Genomic DNA, 17,734 nt, shown 5'->3' on the forward strand with positions numbered 1-17,734 from the left:
TCTCGGACTTTCAGCCAATAACACTCAACTGAAACAAGATCACACAGGACAGCAGTTTACAAACTTCAATTTTGGACACAGCTAGGAGTTTTCTCAGAGATGGGGTGATATCTTTCCCTGTCTAACCGTCTGTTTAGTCTCAGACCTCATCCTTATTCCAAATATTTACATGCTTATTCATCTATTGAGAACACATCTAGAATCATCTTATTTATACTTATAAATTCACACAAATTTCTAGACTATATGCTTTCTTCTCTTTCTAGGACGATTACTTATTTCCCCTTCCACCCTAAATTTATTTAATAAAACTGATTAAGAAAACTCAAGTTGCCGAAGTAGTATAAATATTTGCCGTTGGGATCAAAGAGTTTACTGGAATTTGAAGATGCCCAGCCCTTCCTAGCATCTCATCTCAAGTCAGTGATTTTAATCCTTGATTTTACAAGCTTTTGGCTCCTTGAAAGTCTGTCAAAGAGCCACCCTGAAAATTTCCTTCTTAAACAAGTATATTTAAAATTGTGTCTGTGGTTTGTTTTGTTTCGGGGTGGGAGATCATTTGAAAGTTCTAAAATTATTCAATATACTCAGGTTAGGGCTGCAAAAGCTGAGGACAGAAATACTTTTCACATTGCAAACCGAGGTACAAGACTATGTCTGCAGGACTTGCAAAGGAGGTGCCCAAACTGGCCTGGCAGCCCTTAGCCCAACTTACATACGGATGTAAAATTTTTGAGTTTAAACAAACAGAAATTTCTTTGGAGGGGATGATAGTGTACTGTGGCATCTTCTTATACCTCCTCCCCCCTGACACCATCTTGGGCAAAGGATAGATGGTCATTTTCCTGTACAAATGGTTGTTTGGGAGCTTGAGGTGTGTGCTCTGCAGCTCCCCCCAGAGAAATCTACAGACTGAGAGCTTCCAGTAACAGGTCTAGCAGCAGAGGGAAGAGAGCTGGAGGCACTGGGAACGGCCAGCATCACCCAGTTTGGGGAGCTGCAATGTAGACAACACGGGAGAGAGTTGGGTCATTTTTCGCAGGGTTCCCACCCAAGGTGGCTTCCTGCTTCCATGCAGCCTCGGCAGAAAAATAGTTAATGGAGTGGGGATTGAAAGCAGCCAGCTAAAAGAAAGACCTTGCCCCTGTCAAAGGAGCTGTTCTTTGTGGGGACAAAAAGTTCTCTCAAAACCCACAAAGCACTTTACAATAAAAACCACTTCCAGCTTGGGAGACAATGACCCAGATTGCCTTGATAGCAATCAGATAAACACATTTTCTGCAATTTCTCTTGCGTTCTCCACACCTAACCCTTTCAATCCCAGGGGACCTGGAAGCCATGGGGAGAGGAGACACATGCAGAGGAAAAGGAGAACGGGAGCCTGAAGCCTGGACGCCCCAGGGAGTGCCCCAAACCTGAAATGACGTTTTGTCTCTTACATCCGGTAGACATTTCAGTTTTTTAATTTGGAAGAACCAAATAAGTAACTATAGGACATTTTATTATTTGAGAATTACCAGAAAAACCATAGGACCTGTGGTAGATTTCAGTCAAGGCTAAGAAACTTCTAGATTCCAGCTGAAAAAGTGCATTTGAATGGTGGTCACTTTCTGCGTGAGTTTGAATCCTATTTTAAATAATACTTCGCTTTGAACAATTCATTGTTTAAAAATGAAGTTAATTATTTGACTTCTGGCTGAAGAAGTAGATGGAAATGTTTTCTGCCTTTAAAAGACAATTTTTGTTTGAGGTTCTGCCTTAGTTTGGGATTCAAAACAGCATCCTTTCCTTTGCTAGCTTTTTCCCAAAAGGTAAACCTTCAAGCTGAACACTTAACTCATTAAATACTACAGTATTTTTAAATTGAACTTAATCACAGTGTTACTGTAATTCATTCAAGCGTAATGTTCATTCATCCTTCACAAACTTTTGCCCTAATAATTAGTGTATGAAATGAATCTGTTATGTTTGAGTCTTTCTTTCTTGTCAATCCAGAAGGCTTTCCTGGGCAGATTCCACTTGAAAGATTATGAGAATGTCTCAGAGAGCTTACTTTATAAAGGTGATTACAAACAAATTTTTTTTTGGTAGCGTCTGCAGAAGAATTCAATTTAAATAAATGTGAGACGCTACAATACAACTTGAAAAATACATGAACTCTTTCAACCAGAAGTTTTAATTAGAGAAGAAATTGGTTGTTCAGGTCGGAAATTGGGGTATTTAAAAGTATGTAGGATTGCTACTATTATTTAATTGTCCTGGAAGAATTGGCTCATATAATTAGCCAAAGAAAGAAGCAGAAGTGTACATACAGGAAAGGAAAAAACAAAATTATCGTTATTTGTAGATGTTTGTTTACCTGGAAAACCCATGGAACTCAAGTGGAAAAACTACTATAAACAAAACTATTATAAACAATAGAAGAACTGTTATAAACAACAGGAAAACAGAAACAATAGGAAAATGTGGCAATAAAATTACTATAAAGCGATCACCAGTCTGCATATATGAAGGGATGGATACCATTTATGACAGCAGCAAAACATATATAATACACTGGGGTAAGCTTAAGGACCATGTGCAAGATCTGTACGAATAAACTTTAAAATGCTAGTAAGAGGCAGAAAATAAAACCCAAGTAAATGGAAAGATATAATCCCCTTCTTTGTTTAGAAGAGTTAATACGGAAAGATGTCAATTCTCCCTACATTGATTTGAATGCAATCTCAATTTTTCAAAAGGACTTAAAAAAAAAAAACCCCCTACAGTTGACCCTTGAACAACTCAGGGGTAGGGACGCCCACCCCCTTTGCAGTCGAAAATCCACGTGTAACTTTATGGTAACTTTCCAGTAACTTTCCAGCGGTCGTCCCGGTCCACCAGGTCTGCATGCGCAAATCCAGCCAACCAGGGATCCTGTGGTCCAGCAGTACATATTTAGCAAGAAAAAGTCATGTGTAAATGGGACTGCGAATAATGCAGGAAAAACAGATGTGGGGCGTGAGGCGGGCTGTGTCCCAGGCTTCGGTTGAGCCCCTGGGACGTGCCCACCAATTGTGGGTCCTTGGCTTCGCACAGGAAACTCTTCAAGAGCAAGCCACAGTTGAGTAAAGGTAGATTTATTCAGAGAGATACATCGAAAAGCAAGAGAAAGGCCACGAGGTGCGGGGGTTGGGTGCTCAGATTAAAAGTAGATACACATTCCATGGACAGAGTGCGGGCCGTCTCTGAAGAGGGAGAGAGAAGGGGCGGTGGCTGCGGGGCACCGTGTTGCCAGTTTGTATGGGCTTGGTGACTTCATAGTAAGTGGAAGGACCAGTCTAACTAACCTGGGATTCCCAGGAAGTTGGCCATTTCCCACTCTTTGACCTTCTGTGGCCAGCCTTGGGGCTGCCGTGGCACCTGTGGGCATGGTATTCACTATGGTAATATATTACAATAGGCATATAATGAAGCTCACTATCTCCTAGAAGTGAAATCTCCCACCATCTTGAGCCCCCAGGCCTACTAGGGGTTGAATCTGCCACCATTTTGATGTTAATTGCTGCGTCATTCCTTGAATGACTGTACCTTGCCCCCTTCCTGTCTCATGAAGTTCAAACCCGTGTTGTTCAAGGGTCAAATTATAAAATTTGTAGGAAAATAAAACAAAAAAGAGGGAGTTAGGTCTATAAAATATAAAATTATAGTAATAGTCCAGTAGTAAAAGCAGTTTGGTATTAATAGTTATCTGATAGATTAATAAAATATAGTCCACAATTACTTGAAAATAGTGGTTAAGGTTGTATTCAAATAATTAAAGAAAAATTATATTGGGTAATAAATAATGTGGATACAAATGGCTGGCTTCTTGGGCAAAAAATGAAGTAGAAGCTATATCTCACACCTCATGTCCAAATTACTTCTGGAAGGATGAAAGGTTTAAATGAACGGAGAGGAAAATACAAATATACTAAAAGGTGAACTATAAACAGGAGAAGATATTTGCAACACACATAGCAAAGGACTACATTTGTAATACACAAAAAATCTCTTGCAAATCAATGAGAACATGAGCAAGATAAATATAACACAGGATTTGAACAGTCATTTCATAGAAAAGAAAATATAAATGACATTTATTATTTATTTATTTTTTAAAAATTTATTTATTTATTTTGAGGGTTTTTTTGGGGGGGTTAGATTTATTTATTTATCTATTTATTTTAATGGAGGTCCTGGGGATTGAACTCAGGACTTCGTGCATGCTAAGCACACACTTTACCAGTGAGCTATATACCCTCCCCCATAAATGGCTTTTAAAAATATGAAAAGTTGATGAAAAAGTTCTGGGGAATCTGCTGTATGCATGATGACTGTAGTTAATGAGATTGTATTATATCCTTGAAATTTGCTGAGAGAAAAGTTCTTAAATGTTCTCGCCACACACACAAGTAAGTATTACGCGAGTTAACAGATGTGTTAACGATGCAGTAATCATTTCCCAGTGTATACATTGTACCAAATCATTTCGTTGCTCTCCGTAAGTTTACAGTTACATGTCAATTAAATTTCAGTAAAGCTGGAAAAAATAGGAAAAATTGCTCATGATGACTGAATTTAAGAAACAAAAATGACAATAAAAAGGAAATACTTTTTTTTTTCCTTAAAAATGTTGACAGAGATCTCAGTGTAGTAACAGAAGTGTTGTTCTCCAGAGTGTGAGGAAACATTGTTTGGTGCATTGTAAATTGTGACCACCTCATTCAAGAGTGATTTCATTGGGAACTATATTTCATATCTTATAATAGCCTATAATGAAAAAGGATATGAAAAGGAATATGTGTGTGTGTGTTATATATATATAACTGAATCACTATGCTGTACACCAGAAACTAACACAACATTGTAAATTGACTATACTTAGATTAAAAAAAATTTTTTTAAAGAGTTATTTCACAATGGTTTCCAAAATTTAAAATATACATACATTAAACGTGGTCATTCAACATCTTAGGAACTTATACTCAGTACACTTTCACATGGGCAAAGAGACATAGGGACAATTTTTTTTTATTGCAGCATTGTTTCATGTTGTGTAATACTAGAAAAAACCTAAATGTCCATAATAAGGGCATTTGTAAAATAAATAATGGTACATGTATACCATGTACATGGATATACATATATCTGATTCCTTATTCCCTTGGTTTTCTCATCTAGTTTATTGGCTTTAAAAATGGTGCATGTGTGTGGATGTTTCCTGCATTTTATCTGCAGTTCAGTTCTCTCTCCTGAATTCCCTTACCAGATTGCTACTCGGTATCTTCACTTGGATGTCATAATGCATACTCAATATGTCTGAACTCTTGCTCTATGCTCCCCCCCAACACACCTACTGCAAGTCTCACTTCCCTGACAGCCTTCCTCATCTCGGTAGGTGGCAGATTCCATCTTCTGTTCACTCAGTCCAAAAACCTTAGAGTCATCCTCTCTTTCTCTCATAATCAATTTTCAGTTGGTCAAGAAATTATTTTTATTCTACCTTCAAGTTATATCCAGACTCCTACCACTTTTCACCACAGTGGCTGCTATTATCTGGTCTACATCACCATTATTTCTTGTCTGGACTATTGCAGTAGCCAGTCATCCTGTTCTCATCAAAGCGAGCAGAATGATTGTTTTAAAACATTAACTCGAATCAAATGTTATTTTTTCTGCTCAGAACTCTGCAGTGAGTCCCATTTCACTCAAAGTAAAAGCCAAAGTCCCTACAGTGACCTGCAAGGACTTCCATGATCTGGTCCCTGTTCATTGTTTTTTTGATATCATTCCCTGTTACTCATTCTGTTTCTCATTCACCCTCAGCCACCTTCCTTTCTTTGATGCTTCTTGAAAAACTTGTGATCTCCCATCTTACAGCACTTTTTCCTCCACCTGCAGTGCTCTTTCCTTGGATAGCTACAGGGCTAACTCCCTGACTTCCTTTAGGTCTTCGCTCAAATGTCCACTTTCAATGCGAGTCACCCTGACTACCTCCTTGCCTTACCTTTTCTTTATTACATGGTACTTACAACCTGTTAAACTGTAGCCTTGACCTGTTTGTCATACTTATTGTAGATTGTCTGTTTCACTGGTTATAATGTAAGCTTTGTCTGTTCTTTTCAGCAATAGATCCCAAGGGTCTAGAATATGTTGAATCAATCAATAAATGAAGCAGCCTGCAAGACAAATAGAAAAACTCAAAGTATGTAACTATTCATGGCAATCTGTAAAACATATATAAATGATATAAACGCTTGTAGATAAAATAGCTCTGGAAGACTGTGAAAGAACTGGTAAAATTGGGTGCCTTTGGGAGAAACACTGAGTACTAGGGACGGATAGGGAGGCGCATTCTACACTTTTTGGAATTTGCACTTATCACTTCTTCAATTAAAGAACAAACTAACTGAAAACTGCAATGCATAGCTGAGCATTATTCTGGAATTCGAACTTCTTTATAAAGTAGAGTCTTTAACTTTTTGACTTCTTTAGAAAATGTTTAATTGTATTCTTACCAGTAGGTGGCACATACTTCCTGACAAATTCTTAAAGACTCAGACAACAGGTTATTTACAAAACAGAAACAGACTCACAGACGTAGAAAACAAACTTATGATTACCAGTAGGGTAAGGGGGTGGGAAGGGATAAATTGGGAGTTTGAGATATGCAGGTACTAAATACTATAGATAAAATAAATAAACAACAGGTTTCTACCATAGAGTACAGGGAACTGTATTCAATACCTTGTAGCAACCAATAATAAAAAAGAATATGGAAAGGAATATATACATACGCATATATATGTATAACTGAAAAATTGTGCTGTACACCAGAAATTGACACATTGTAAATCGACTATATTTCAATAAAAATAAAGTAATTAAATTATGTGACTTCAAAAAAAAAGTTCTTTAGTTCCCCAAACTCGCAAAAGTTTACTATAGCAATGTATCATATTCATTTTCCTCAAGAAATTTCCGTAACTTCAATTGTTTAGTGCTATATCAACTTTTAGGTGATTTTTCACTGCCTATAAATTCTTAACTCATCTTTATAACATTTGAGTTGCAGGACTGTCTTAAATCTGCAAATGTCAGCCTTAGATATTCTTAAATTGACTTAAATTTTCCAATATTTATTGAATTGTATCTGCCTATCTTTTCATCTTTTCTCATATGAAATAACTTAATAAGTGAAATTTAAATATTCTGTGTACAAAGATATATTTTTGATTATATTTTTTCACTTTTTATGCCAAATAAGTTAGTGTCCAGGGACCACATGTAATTTAACACCTCTATTCTTTTTGATGGTAAAGTTTTCAAAAAGAAAAGGGTAGCATGCATTTTATAAATTGTAGTGTTTGTAAACATTATAAAAACCTTTTATGGGCAAGCTTTAAAAACAGCATTGGCAAAATTATTGGGCCAGATAATTTTATATTCATTTTTAACCTAGAGATTCTTTGATTCTGTTTTTCTTTTCAAATTGTAGTTTTTAAAAAACTAAATAAACATTTTAGAAAAAGTGCTGTGTTCAAGTAGAATAACATTTATTGAATGTTTACAGAAAACATTCATCTATTATTTTATTTAATGCTTATGAAACCTTATGACAATCGTGTTATCCACATTTTACAGGTGAAGAAATTGGGGCACAGAAAGTTTCAAAAACTTGCATGAATGTATCAACTAGCTGCAGTAACACCAAAACTAGCTGTAAATGAAATTAATCTTATTACAATAAGAAACTAGACTTTTCAGTTTTTACCACTTCTTTATCATTGCTGTGTTAAAAGGGAATTAACAGTATTCTGATAAAATGTATTAATATTCACTACTTTGTTACATTGGTGGTCTTAACTTTCTGTACCTTTCTAAGTGTGAGATGAATTATATTATAAGTATTACCTTAGTCAATGAAGACTCTGACCCTTTTGGCTATTAATATGCAAAAGTTCTACAATTTTGCTCTTTTCTAAAATACTAATAAAAGAATAATCAGATACCAAAGTGTAAGTAATCTATTGTACAGTGCTCAGATTTAGTTCTAGCTCAACTGCTGAATCGAGTGGATGCTAAAACAAAATTGTAAATTTCAAAATGAACCTTATTTTCTGTCTCTCTTTAGCCAGGAAAATGTAACAAGAAGAAGAAGTGGTACAAAAGTGCACTCCAAGAAGCGTACCTGCTGTATGGATTTTCTGATGAGCAAAGACTGGAGATGTGCTCCCTCACAAACCAGGGTACATGCATTTTTTATTCCTTACCACCCCTAAAATAAGGATTTATTCAGGGGCATGCTTTCCAAAATATGTTGCCATTAAAAATCTCTCCTCTTCATAGGAAAATAGTATATCTTCGTCCACTGAAAAATCATTTTATATGGATTAATAGTATGTATTTTGCTCTCTTGAAGCAATTTTCAATGACTAAGCACACGCTCTGTTTAAATGCTGGGGCTTTAATTAGTGCTTCTGTCATCTTCTTTGTTCTTAGTCTTTCTGCATAGGTCCTGCTGGTGTATTTCAAAGCATATATTTCAAAATTAGCAGCTGTGGCTTTTAAAATATACTCCTGGAGCGAAACTTTCCCTTGGATATTTCAGAGCAAAGTATTTTTCAAAATATTTTATTTCTAAGTAAATTCAAGGTAAATATAAAAGGTAATAACTTTTTTTTTATTTTGGTGAAAAATATGATATTTCAGGTCAGTTTCAAAGAAAGTTCTCTTAAATCATAAACATTCTGGTTTATAGATAGCTTTTTAAGTGAATTCATCATCAGATTTACAGTAGGTGTAGCACATTTTTAACTCTTAAAAAGAATATAATAGTTGCATGGAAATGATTTTTTGATAAACAAATATATTTAAATTTTTTCTGCTCAGTGATCATAAGAATTTTTTTTATCTTACAAGGCCCATCTCACTTAATCAACCTAAGTTCTAACAGATTATTCTGTGGGAGGATCTGATTTGGTGCCGAGTGAATTTTAAAGTAAGAGTGATATTTTTTCCTCCTTTGCAAAACTTTAATATGTATTTTTAAAAACTTATATGTAAAAGCATTTTATTTGAGAAAAAGTTTAAATGTTAACCCAGCCATCTAAGTTTCGATTTCAAAGCATATAAGTAGGTTTGAAAAGAGTGGAAAAAGAATGGCAAGCAAACTGCTCTGGTAAAGAGACATTTACTGCCACAAATGTGGTTTTATTCCTTGTACTGAAAACACAGTTTCTTTGTTTATTAGCAATAAAGGTTGAACTCCCTTTATTGTCACAAATGCAATTTTCTTCTCGCGTGGACTAGACATTTCTCTTGTGTAACCAGCATAAACTTTGAAATATTTAGTTTTTCTAAACATTAGTATTTTGAGCCGGAGAGGGTGTAGCTCCGCAGTAAAGGGCACACTTAGCAGGCACCAGGTTCTGGGTTCAATCCCCAGTACCTCCATTAAAAAAATAAGTAAATAAATGAAGAAACCAAAAAAATGGTAAAAAAAAAAAATAAAAAGAAGCCTAATTACCTCCCCTTCAAAAATTAAATAAAATAAAATTTTAAGAAATTTTAAAAAGCATTAATATTTTGAAGTGATATGGTCTTTGACTTTTAAAAAGCATATTACAGCCATTTCACACTAGCAGGAACCTGCTTTCTCAAAAAGTCATGGAACTATGTCTCTTGTCACTGTCGTGTGTTTTGGGCACTTAAGTCCAGGTCCTTTGGCATTCCTGCATACACACACTCTTCACTGTCTCCAAAATAGACAGTTTAATCCTGGGTCTGCTTAGCTTGCAGGGTGACTTTAGGACATACGCAGCTTCTTACTGCGATCAAAGTAGGTTTGAGAGATAATTAACCATTCAGATTATTTTACACAAGGTGAGTTGCTTGGAAGCAAACCATTTATCTCGTCCTGGCAACTTCGAGGATTTCTCTACCCCCAGATTTCTTCTTCCAACCCAGAAATAATTACTACTAATTTTTTGGCCTAAATTCTTTTTTACCCTGTAGAAATTGGCACACTATTATGTTTGATGCAACTCTTTCATTGTTGAAATCTGCAGGGTCAGTAAATGATGTGTAAATACAGACCCAGTGATAGTGTAACAGATTTCAGGGTCCTGTACACAGGACTGGGTTATCCTGTTTTTGTTGCATTAACTGTTACTCCACATGAAGTAATTCTTCTGCTGGTTCTAGGAAGCGTTTTCTTATGTAGGAACATTCATTATAATTGTATTTTTTAAACACATAGGGTATTATTCACATAATTTTTCTTGACTCAGATCTTGTCCGTATTTTGTTAGATTTATGGCCAAGTATTTCATTTTGGGGGGTATTAATATAAATAGTAATGTGTTTTCAATTTCAAATTCCACTTGTTCATTGCTGGTAAATAGGAAAGTGATTGACTTTTGCGTGTTAACTTTGTATCCTGCAACTGGCTGTAGTCACCTGTTTGTTCCAGGAGTATTTTCCTTGATTCTCTCGGATTTTCTACTTAGATAATCATGTCATCTGCAAAGAAAGATAGTATTATTTTTTCCTTCTCAGTTTGTACCTTTCATTTTCTTTTACTGTCTTACTGCATTAGCCCGAAATTCCAGTACAGTGTTGAGAAGAGTGGTGAGGAAAGAACGTCTTTGACTTGTTTCTGATCCCAGGGAGAAAGCTTTGCGTTTCTTGCCATTAAGGATGATATTAGCTGTAGGTTTTCTGGAGCTTCTCCTCATCAAATTGAGGAAGTTTCCCCCTATTCCTAGTTTGCTGAGAGTTTTTACCATGAATGAATGGGTGTTGAATTTTGTCAAGTGCTTTGTCTGCTTCTATTAATGTCATGGATTATATTAATTGAACTGATTTTGAATGATGAACCAACCTTGTATACCTGGAATAAATCCCACTTGGTTGTGATATGTAATTCTTTACAATGTTAGATTTGATTTGCTAATATTTTGTTGGACTTTTTTCATCTATGTTCATGAAGAATATTGGTTGCTCTGTAGTTTTCTTGTAATGTCTTTATTTGGTTTTGGTATTTCAGGTAATACTGGCTTCACTGAATGAGTTAGGAAGTATACCCTTCCTGGAAGAGTTTATACAGAATGGGTATAATTTCTTCCTTAAATGTTTGGTAGAATTCACCAGTGCCCCCACCTGGGCTTGATGCTTTCTGTTTTAGAAGATTATTGTATTAATTCAATTTTTAAAAGAGATACAGGAGGCCTCTACAGATTGTCTGTTTCTACTTGTGTGACTTTTGGCAGGTTGTGTTTTTCAAAAAGTTGGTCCATTTCATCTAGGTTACCAAATTTGTTGGCATAGAGTTATTCATAGCATGCATTTATTATCCTTTTAAATAAGGTCTGTGGGATCTGCAGTGATGTCCTCTCTTTCATTTTTGATGTTAGTAATTTATGTTTTTGCTCTTTTCTTTTCTTAGTTAGCCTGGCTAGAGGTTTATTGATTTTATTGATTTTTCAAAGAAACAGCTTTTTTTAAACGTTTTTTATTGAGTTATAGTCATTTTACAATGTTGTGTCAAATTCCAGTATAGAGCACAATTTTTCGGTTATACACACGAACATACATATATTCAGTGTCACATTTTTTTTTCCCCTGTGAGCTACCACAAGATCTTGTATATATTTCCCTGTGCTATATAGTAGCCAAAACATGGAAGCAGCCTAAATGTCCATCAACAGATGACTGGATAAAGAAGATGTGGTATATTTATACAATGGAATACTATTCAGCCATAAAAATGATGACGTAACGCCATTTGCAGCAACATGGCTGTCCCTGGAGAATGTCATTCTAAGTGAAGTAAGGCAGGAAGAGAAAGAAAAAATGCCATATGAGATCACTCACTTGTGGAATCTTAAAAAAAAAAAATTAACATAAATACAAAACAGAAACAGACTCATAGACATAGAATGCAAACTTGTGGTTGCCACGGGGACAGGGGGGTGGGAAGGGACAGACTGGGATTTCAAAATTTGTAGATACTGACAGGCATATGCAGAGCAGATAATCAAAGAAACAGCTTTTGGTTTTATTTATATTCTCTCTTGACTCTCGGTTTCCAATCTCATTGGTTTGTCCTCTAATTTTTATTTCTTTTCTAATATTTACTTGAGATTTGACTTGCTCTTTTTTCTTGTTTCCTAAGGTGAAAGCTTGGCTTATTGACTTTAGATCTTTATTCTTTCATAATATATGCATTCAATACTATAAATTCCCCTCTAAACACTGCTTTCACTTCATTTCACAAATGTTGATAAGCTGTATTTTTTTCATTTAGTTCAAAATGTTTTTGAATTTATTTTGAGATTTCTTTTTGATCCATGTGTTATTTAGAATGGTGTTGTTTAAGCTCCAAGTATTTGGGGATTTTTCCAATCATCCTATTTTTGATTTATACTTTGATTCCATTGTGGTCTGAGAGCACACTATTGTAAAATACCTGTTTTTTAATTTGTTAAGGTATGTCTTATGGTCCAGAATGTGGTCTATTATGGTGAGTGTTCCAGGTGAGCTTGGGCACAATGTGACTCTGCTGTTGTTGGATGAAGTAGTCTGTAGATGTCTGTTGTATCCAATTGGTTGACGGTGCTGAGTTCAACTGTGTCCTTACAGATTGTATGCTTGCTGGCTCTGTCCATTTCTGATGGAGGGTGTTAAAGTCTCCAGTTATAATAATAGATTGATCTATTTCTCCTTGAGTTCTTTCAATTTTTGCCTTACTTATGTTGACACTCTGTTAGGTGCATTCATGTTAATGACCATTATGTTTTCTTGGAATATTGATCACTTTATCACTATGTAATTTTCCTCTTTTTTACTAATAAAGTTTGTTCTATATTAAATTAATATAGCTACTTCTGCTTTCTTTTGGTTAGTGTTAACATAGTATATCTTTCTCTATCCCTTTACCTCCGCCTAAAATATGTCTTTATATTTAAAGGGAGCTTTTTTGTACACAGCATATAGCTGGGTCCTGTTTGTTGATTCACTCTGACAATCTCTGTCTTTTAATTGGTGTATTTAGACCATTGATACTTAAAACGATTCTTGTTATAGTTGGGTTAATATCTACCATGTTTGTTACTATTTTCTGTTTGCCTTGTTTTTTTGTTCTTGTTTTTTCTTCCACTCTTTTTTTTGCCTTTTGTAGTTTTGAGTATTTCACGTAATTCTGTTTTCTCTCCTTTTTTAGCCTATCAATTATACTTCCTTTTTAACTTTTTTAGTGGTCTTCCTAGAGTTTGCAATATTCATTTCCAGGTTATCTAAGTTCACTTTCAAAAAACACCATATAACTTCATGAGTACTGCATGTATTTCACATTAACAGAATTTTCCTAATTCCTCCTCTGTCTTTGTACCATTGCTGTCATTCATTATGGATATATATAAAATATATGTATAGTAATTGAATACATTGTTGCTATTATTATTTCAAACAAACTATTTTCTGCTGGGTACATTAAGAATGGAAAAATAAAAGTTTTTATTTTACCTCCACTTAGTCATTATCTGATGGTCTTCCTTTATGTAGACCCAAGTTTCTGTTTTATATCATTTTCCGTTTCTCTTTCAACATTTCTTGCAAGGCAGGACTTCTGGTAAGAAATTCCCTCAATTTTTCTTAGACAAAATGTGTATTTTAATTTGAAAGATAATTTTACAAGTTACAGAATTCTAATTTGGTAGTTTTTTTTCCTCTCAACCTTTAAATATTTTACTCCTTTCTCCTCTTACTTGCATGGTTTCTGAGGGGAACTGGATAGAATTCTTCTTTGCTCCTTTATAAATAAGATACATTTATCCCTACTGGCTTCCTTCAAGAATTTTTATTTTTGATTTTCTGCAATTTAAATGGGACACACCTAAGTGTAGTTTTTTTTGGGGGGGGGTAGGTACTTAGGTTTGTTTATTTATTTATTTAAATGGAGGGACTGGAGATTGAACTCAGGACCTCATGCATGCTAAGCACACACTGTACTTCTGAGCATACGCTTCCTCCCAAGTGTAGTTTTTATTGATATTTGCTTGGTGTTCTCTGAGCTTCCTGGAGCTGTGGTTTGGTGTCTGACATTAACTGGAGGGGAAGTTCTCAGTCCTTATTGCTGTAAATATTTCTTCTGTCCCTTTCTGTCTTTCTTTTCCTTCTGGTATTCCCATTATACATATGTTACACTTTTATAGTTGTCCCACAGATCTTGGGTATTCTGTTCAGTTTTTTTCTAGTTTGTTTTTTCTCTTTGCTTTCCAGTTTTAGAAGTTTCTATTGACATGTCCCCAAGCCCAGTGAGTCTGTCCGCAGCTGTGCCCAGTCTGCTGAGGAGCCCATCAAAGGCATAGTTTGTTTCTCTTCCAGTGTTTTGGTGTCTAGTGTTTCTTTTTTATTATCTCTTGCAATTTCCAAATCTCTGCTTACATCACCCAGGTGTTCTTGCATTTTTTCCGCTTTTAATGTTAGAGCCCTTAGCATATTAATTGTAGTTGTTTTAACTTCGTAATCTCATGATTCCAACATCTCTACCATGTCAAAGACTGCTTCTGACACTCGCTCTGTCACTTCCAACTGTGTTTTGCCTTTTAGTATGCCTTGTAATTTTTTGTGGCATGACGTACTAGGTAAAAGGAACCATGGTAAAGAGGCCTTTAATAGTGCAGTGGTAAGATGTGTGGGACTTGGAGGGGGCATTCTGGAGTCCTGTGATTAGGTCTCAGGACTGGGCTTTGAGCTTCACAAATGCTTCTCTTTTTTTTTTTTTTTTTCACCCCCTTAGGTGGTACATGATGGCTCAAGGGGGCTGGAGTTGGGTAGTTCCCTTCCCCCACAGGGAAGGCCACACCAGGATTTGGGCGTTTCCCTTCCCTCAGGTTGGTTTGGTTCTTTAAAAACCTTGGTACATTAGGTTCTGGTAAAAGAGTATCTCTTGAGGCCAGGCCTTGCTCAGAAGAACTGAATGCCCTGGCTTACTTCAAAATGGTTTCTTTTTCCTCCCACTGCCAGAAGCACAGGGGGATTTCTTTCCCAGTCTTCATTCCTGGAGGCAGACTCACCGAAGTACGTCTCCCTCCCCCCCGACTGGGTCCCCCTGGAGTTTTTCCCTCTCAGGCTTGTTGACACTGAGTGTCCAGCAGGCCAGCCGTGACCATCCACGTTTTCCTGCCCTGGTACTGGTCCCTGCAGACGTTTCTGCTCCGGTCAGTGGTGATGCTTTGTATTCACCAATTTGTCTCTCCAAATTCGGTTTGCCCTGTGAACTCACTTCTCTGAGGGATCTAAGCAGAGCTATTGATTTTCAGTTTGTTCAGCTGTATACTTGTTATGACAGAGTGGTTTACTTCTGAGTTCTTTACATGTCAGAGTATCCTTTCTGTTTTTAAGAAGATGGTTTCGCTGTCACATTTAAAGAAGCATGTACTGCCAGTTCTTCTGAGGCCATGAGTGGACAAGCTTTAGGAAAAACAGTCAAAGAAGAGAAGCCATTGATTTATATTAGTACTTGGACTCTGATATGGTTGTGAATAAAAATTCTGAACATCTGCTGTGGGTCATGAGGCACGGCCACCTCTACCCATTTCGAACTTGTCATTTTCTACCTGCAGCTCCTCTTTTGCACTTCAAAAATATGATGTGGCTATAGCTCAGAAGAGGAGAAAAGGCCCATTTAATGATCAAAATCTACATTTCCTGTTAACTGCTTTTCACTCCGTACGTGAGGGTCCTTACATGCAGAGATTTCTGTAGGGAGGAAATTAAACCTTTCTCACTAGGGAGAATTCAGCTCTTAGAAAGTAGTTAATGTTGCTGAAGTTGAGCACGGACCCTACTGTTATTAACAGGGAAATCGCCAGTGATTGTTACGTTTTTCAGTATTACGTCAGAATTTTCCTTTGGCATTTGAAATGGGTGGTTCTGTTGCCCTGGGAGACGGTTCTGCCACTTTTGAATGTAAAAAGTTTCTTGAACAACAATTTGGATATTTCTGTTTCCAATTCACCTCCCTACTGAGAATTTCACATAAGCATGACTTATGTTTTGAGGAGAAACATACATTTCTATTCTATTATCATTAACCATTAACTGTCAGTACTTGATCAGGGTCCTTTGGATCCAATTTTAGTTTTTAAGTTTCTTTGTGCAGTTTTAAGTATTTGTACAGATGGTATTTCATTGTGATTTTTTTTTTTTGCTATTATCAGAGGTCAATAGAATAAGGAGAAAAAAAAATTTTTTGATAGAACAAAATTATTCTATCTTGTAATTACTATCAGGTTTCACTGGGCCCTTTAATAAATCTAAAATGTATTATGGAATTTCAGTGATCTAATTTTTTTCTTCTACCTTGCATTATTTTGCTGTTTTATCATTACTCATCAGTTATTCCCAACTGTGTTTTAAAGACTAAAATAATTATTTAAATGGAAGAATGAAGGAATCACTTAAAAAGCTGATACAATAGTGAAATTAATTATCACTGAACTATTTCCTAGTAGTATAAGGATTAAGGTTTCTCTTTTTTTTCGCTCTCACACGCACACACCAGTTAGCTAAAATGTAAGAGAATATTGTTAATGTCTGTTATCTACCAGGCATTGTTTTAGAGCTTTACTATGTAGATTATATTATTGAAATCTCACAGTATACCAATGTACTGCCCCTTGTTTATCAATAAAGAAACTGAAGGTCTGAGAACACACAGTATTTTACACCTCACACTGCCTAGTACCTTATACCATGTATATGTTCTACTGTATTTTAATTAATAAATTATATTAATATGTTCAGGTACAACGTGTCTTTCAGATCCATATAATATTTTGAATAGAATATATGTACATATACTACATATAAAAAAACTGAGCACCTGCTGCATATGAAAAATAGTCCGTGTCTTTAAGGCACACACCCTGGTCTTGCAGAGTGCTTAGAGAGATATAGAAGTAACCATAATACAAGGAAGAAAGTTCTGTGGCCTAAGACTGTGGATTTGTAAGACAGGTGGGTATTACTCCTAATTGGAAGAATCATCTGTGGAAGGAGATGATCTGGTACATTCACCAGTAAAGAGAAAGTGTACTCCAGAAGAAAGGATTATTTCAAACACGCAGCTGAACACAGGGCAAGAGGGCAGTTTACATGTGGCCAGACAGTCATAGGTATGCATGTAACAACCTGCTTCTCTGCATTTCTGGGTTTTCCGGAAATAATTTTTTTTACGGCAAAATTTGCTTTACATGTCTATTGTGAACTCTACTACTCCACTGATAAATTTCTGTATTTTTCTTTAATGTTAAAGGTAACCCTAGAACTTTACTATTAATGTCCATAACACTTTCCATTTTTCATTCCCACAATACTAAGGTTTCTAAAACATATCTATGAATAAATATTTACATATAACCTATTCAGTTGCAGAATTCCAGATTGAACACTTTTTTAAAAATCCATAGTTATGCCAATAATTTTTACTAATACACACACACGTATACTTTTGCACATATCAAAATGATACCTCAAAATAATTTTCTTTTTTTTAAATTGAGATATAGTCAGTTTACAATATTGTGTCAATTTCTGGTGTACAGCACAGTACTTGAGTCATGTAGGAACATACATATATTCGTTTTTATATTCTTTTTCACTGTAAGCTACTACAAGATATTGAATATATTCTCTGTTCCATACA

The 17,734-nt window shown here is 35.6% G+C and overlaps 1 protein-coding gene across 5 annotated transcripts in view; it reads left to right on the plus strand.

The window, feature by feature from the left end:
- ZCWPW2 (zinc finger CW-type and PWWP domain containing 2) overlaps positions 1–17,734 on the plus strand; it is a 114,329-nt gene that overhangs the window by 62,972 nt on the left and 33,623 nt on the right. For all 5 annotated transcript variants that reach the window (XM_072940898.1, XM_072940896.1, XM_072940900.1 and 2 more), the window contains one exon: positions 8,156–8,270. In XM_072940898.1, the coding sequence (XP_072796999.1) occupies positions 8,156–8,270 (115 nt within the window). The remainder of the gene's footprint in view (positions 1–8,155; positions 8,271–17,734) is intronic.

The sequence above is a fragment of the Vicugna pacos genome, chromosome 17 (assembly GCF_048564905.1).
Source record: "Vicugna pacos chromosome 17, VicPac4, whole genome shotgun sequence".
NCBI classification, from domain to species: domain Eukaryota; kingdom Metazoa; phylum Chordata; class Mammalia; order Artiodactyla; family Camelidae; genus Vicugna; species Vicugna pacos.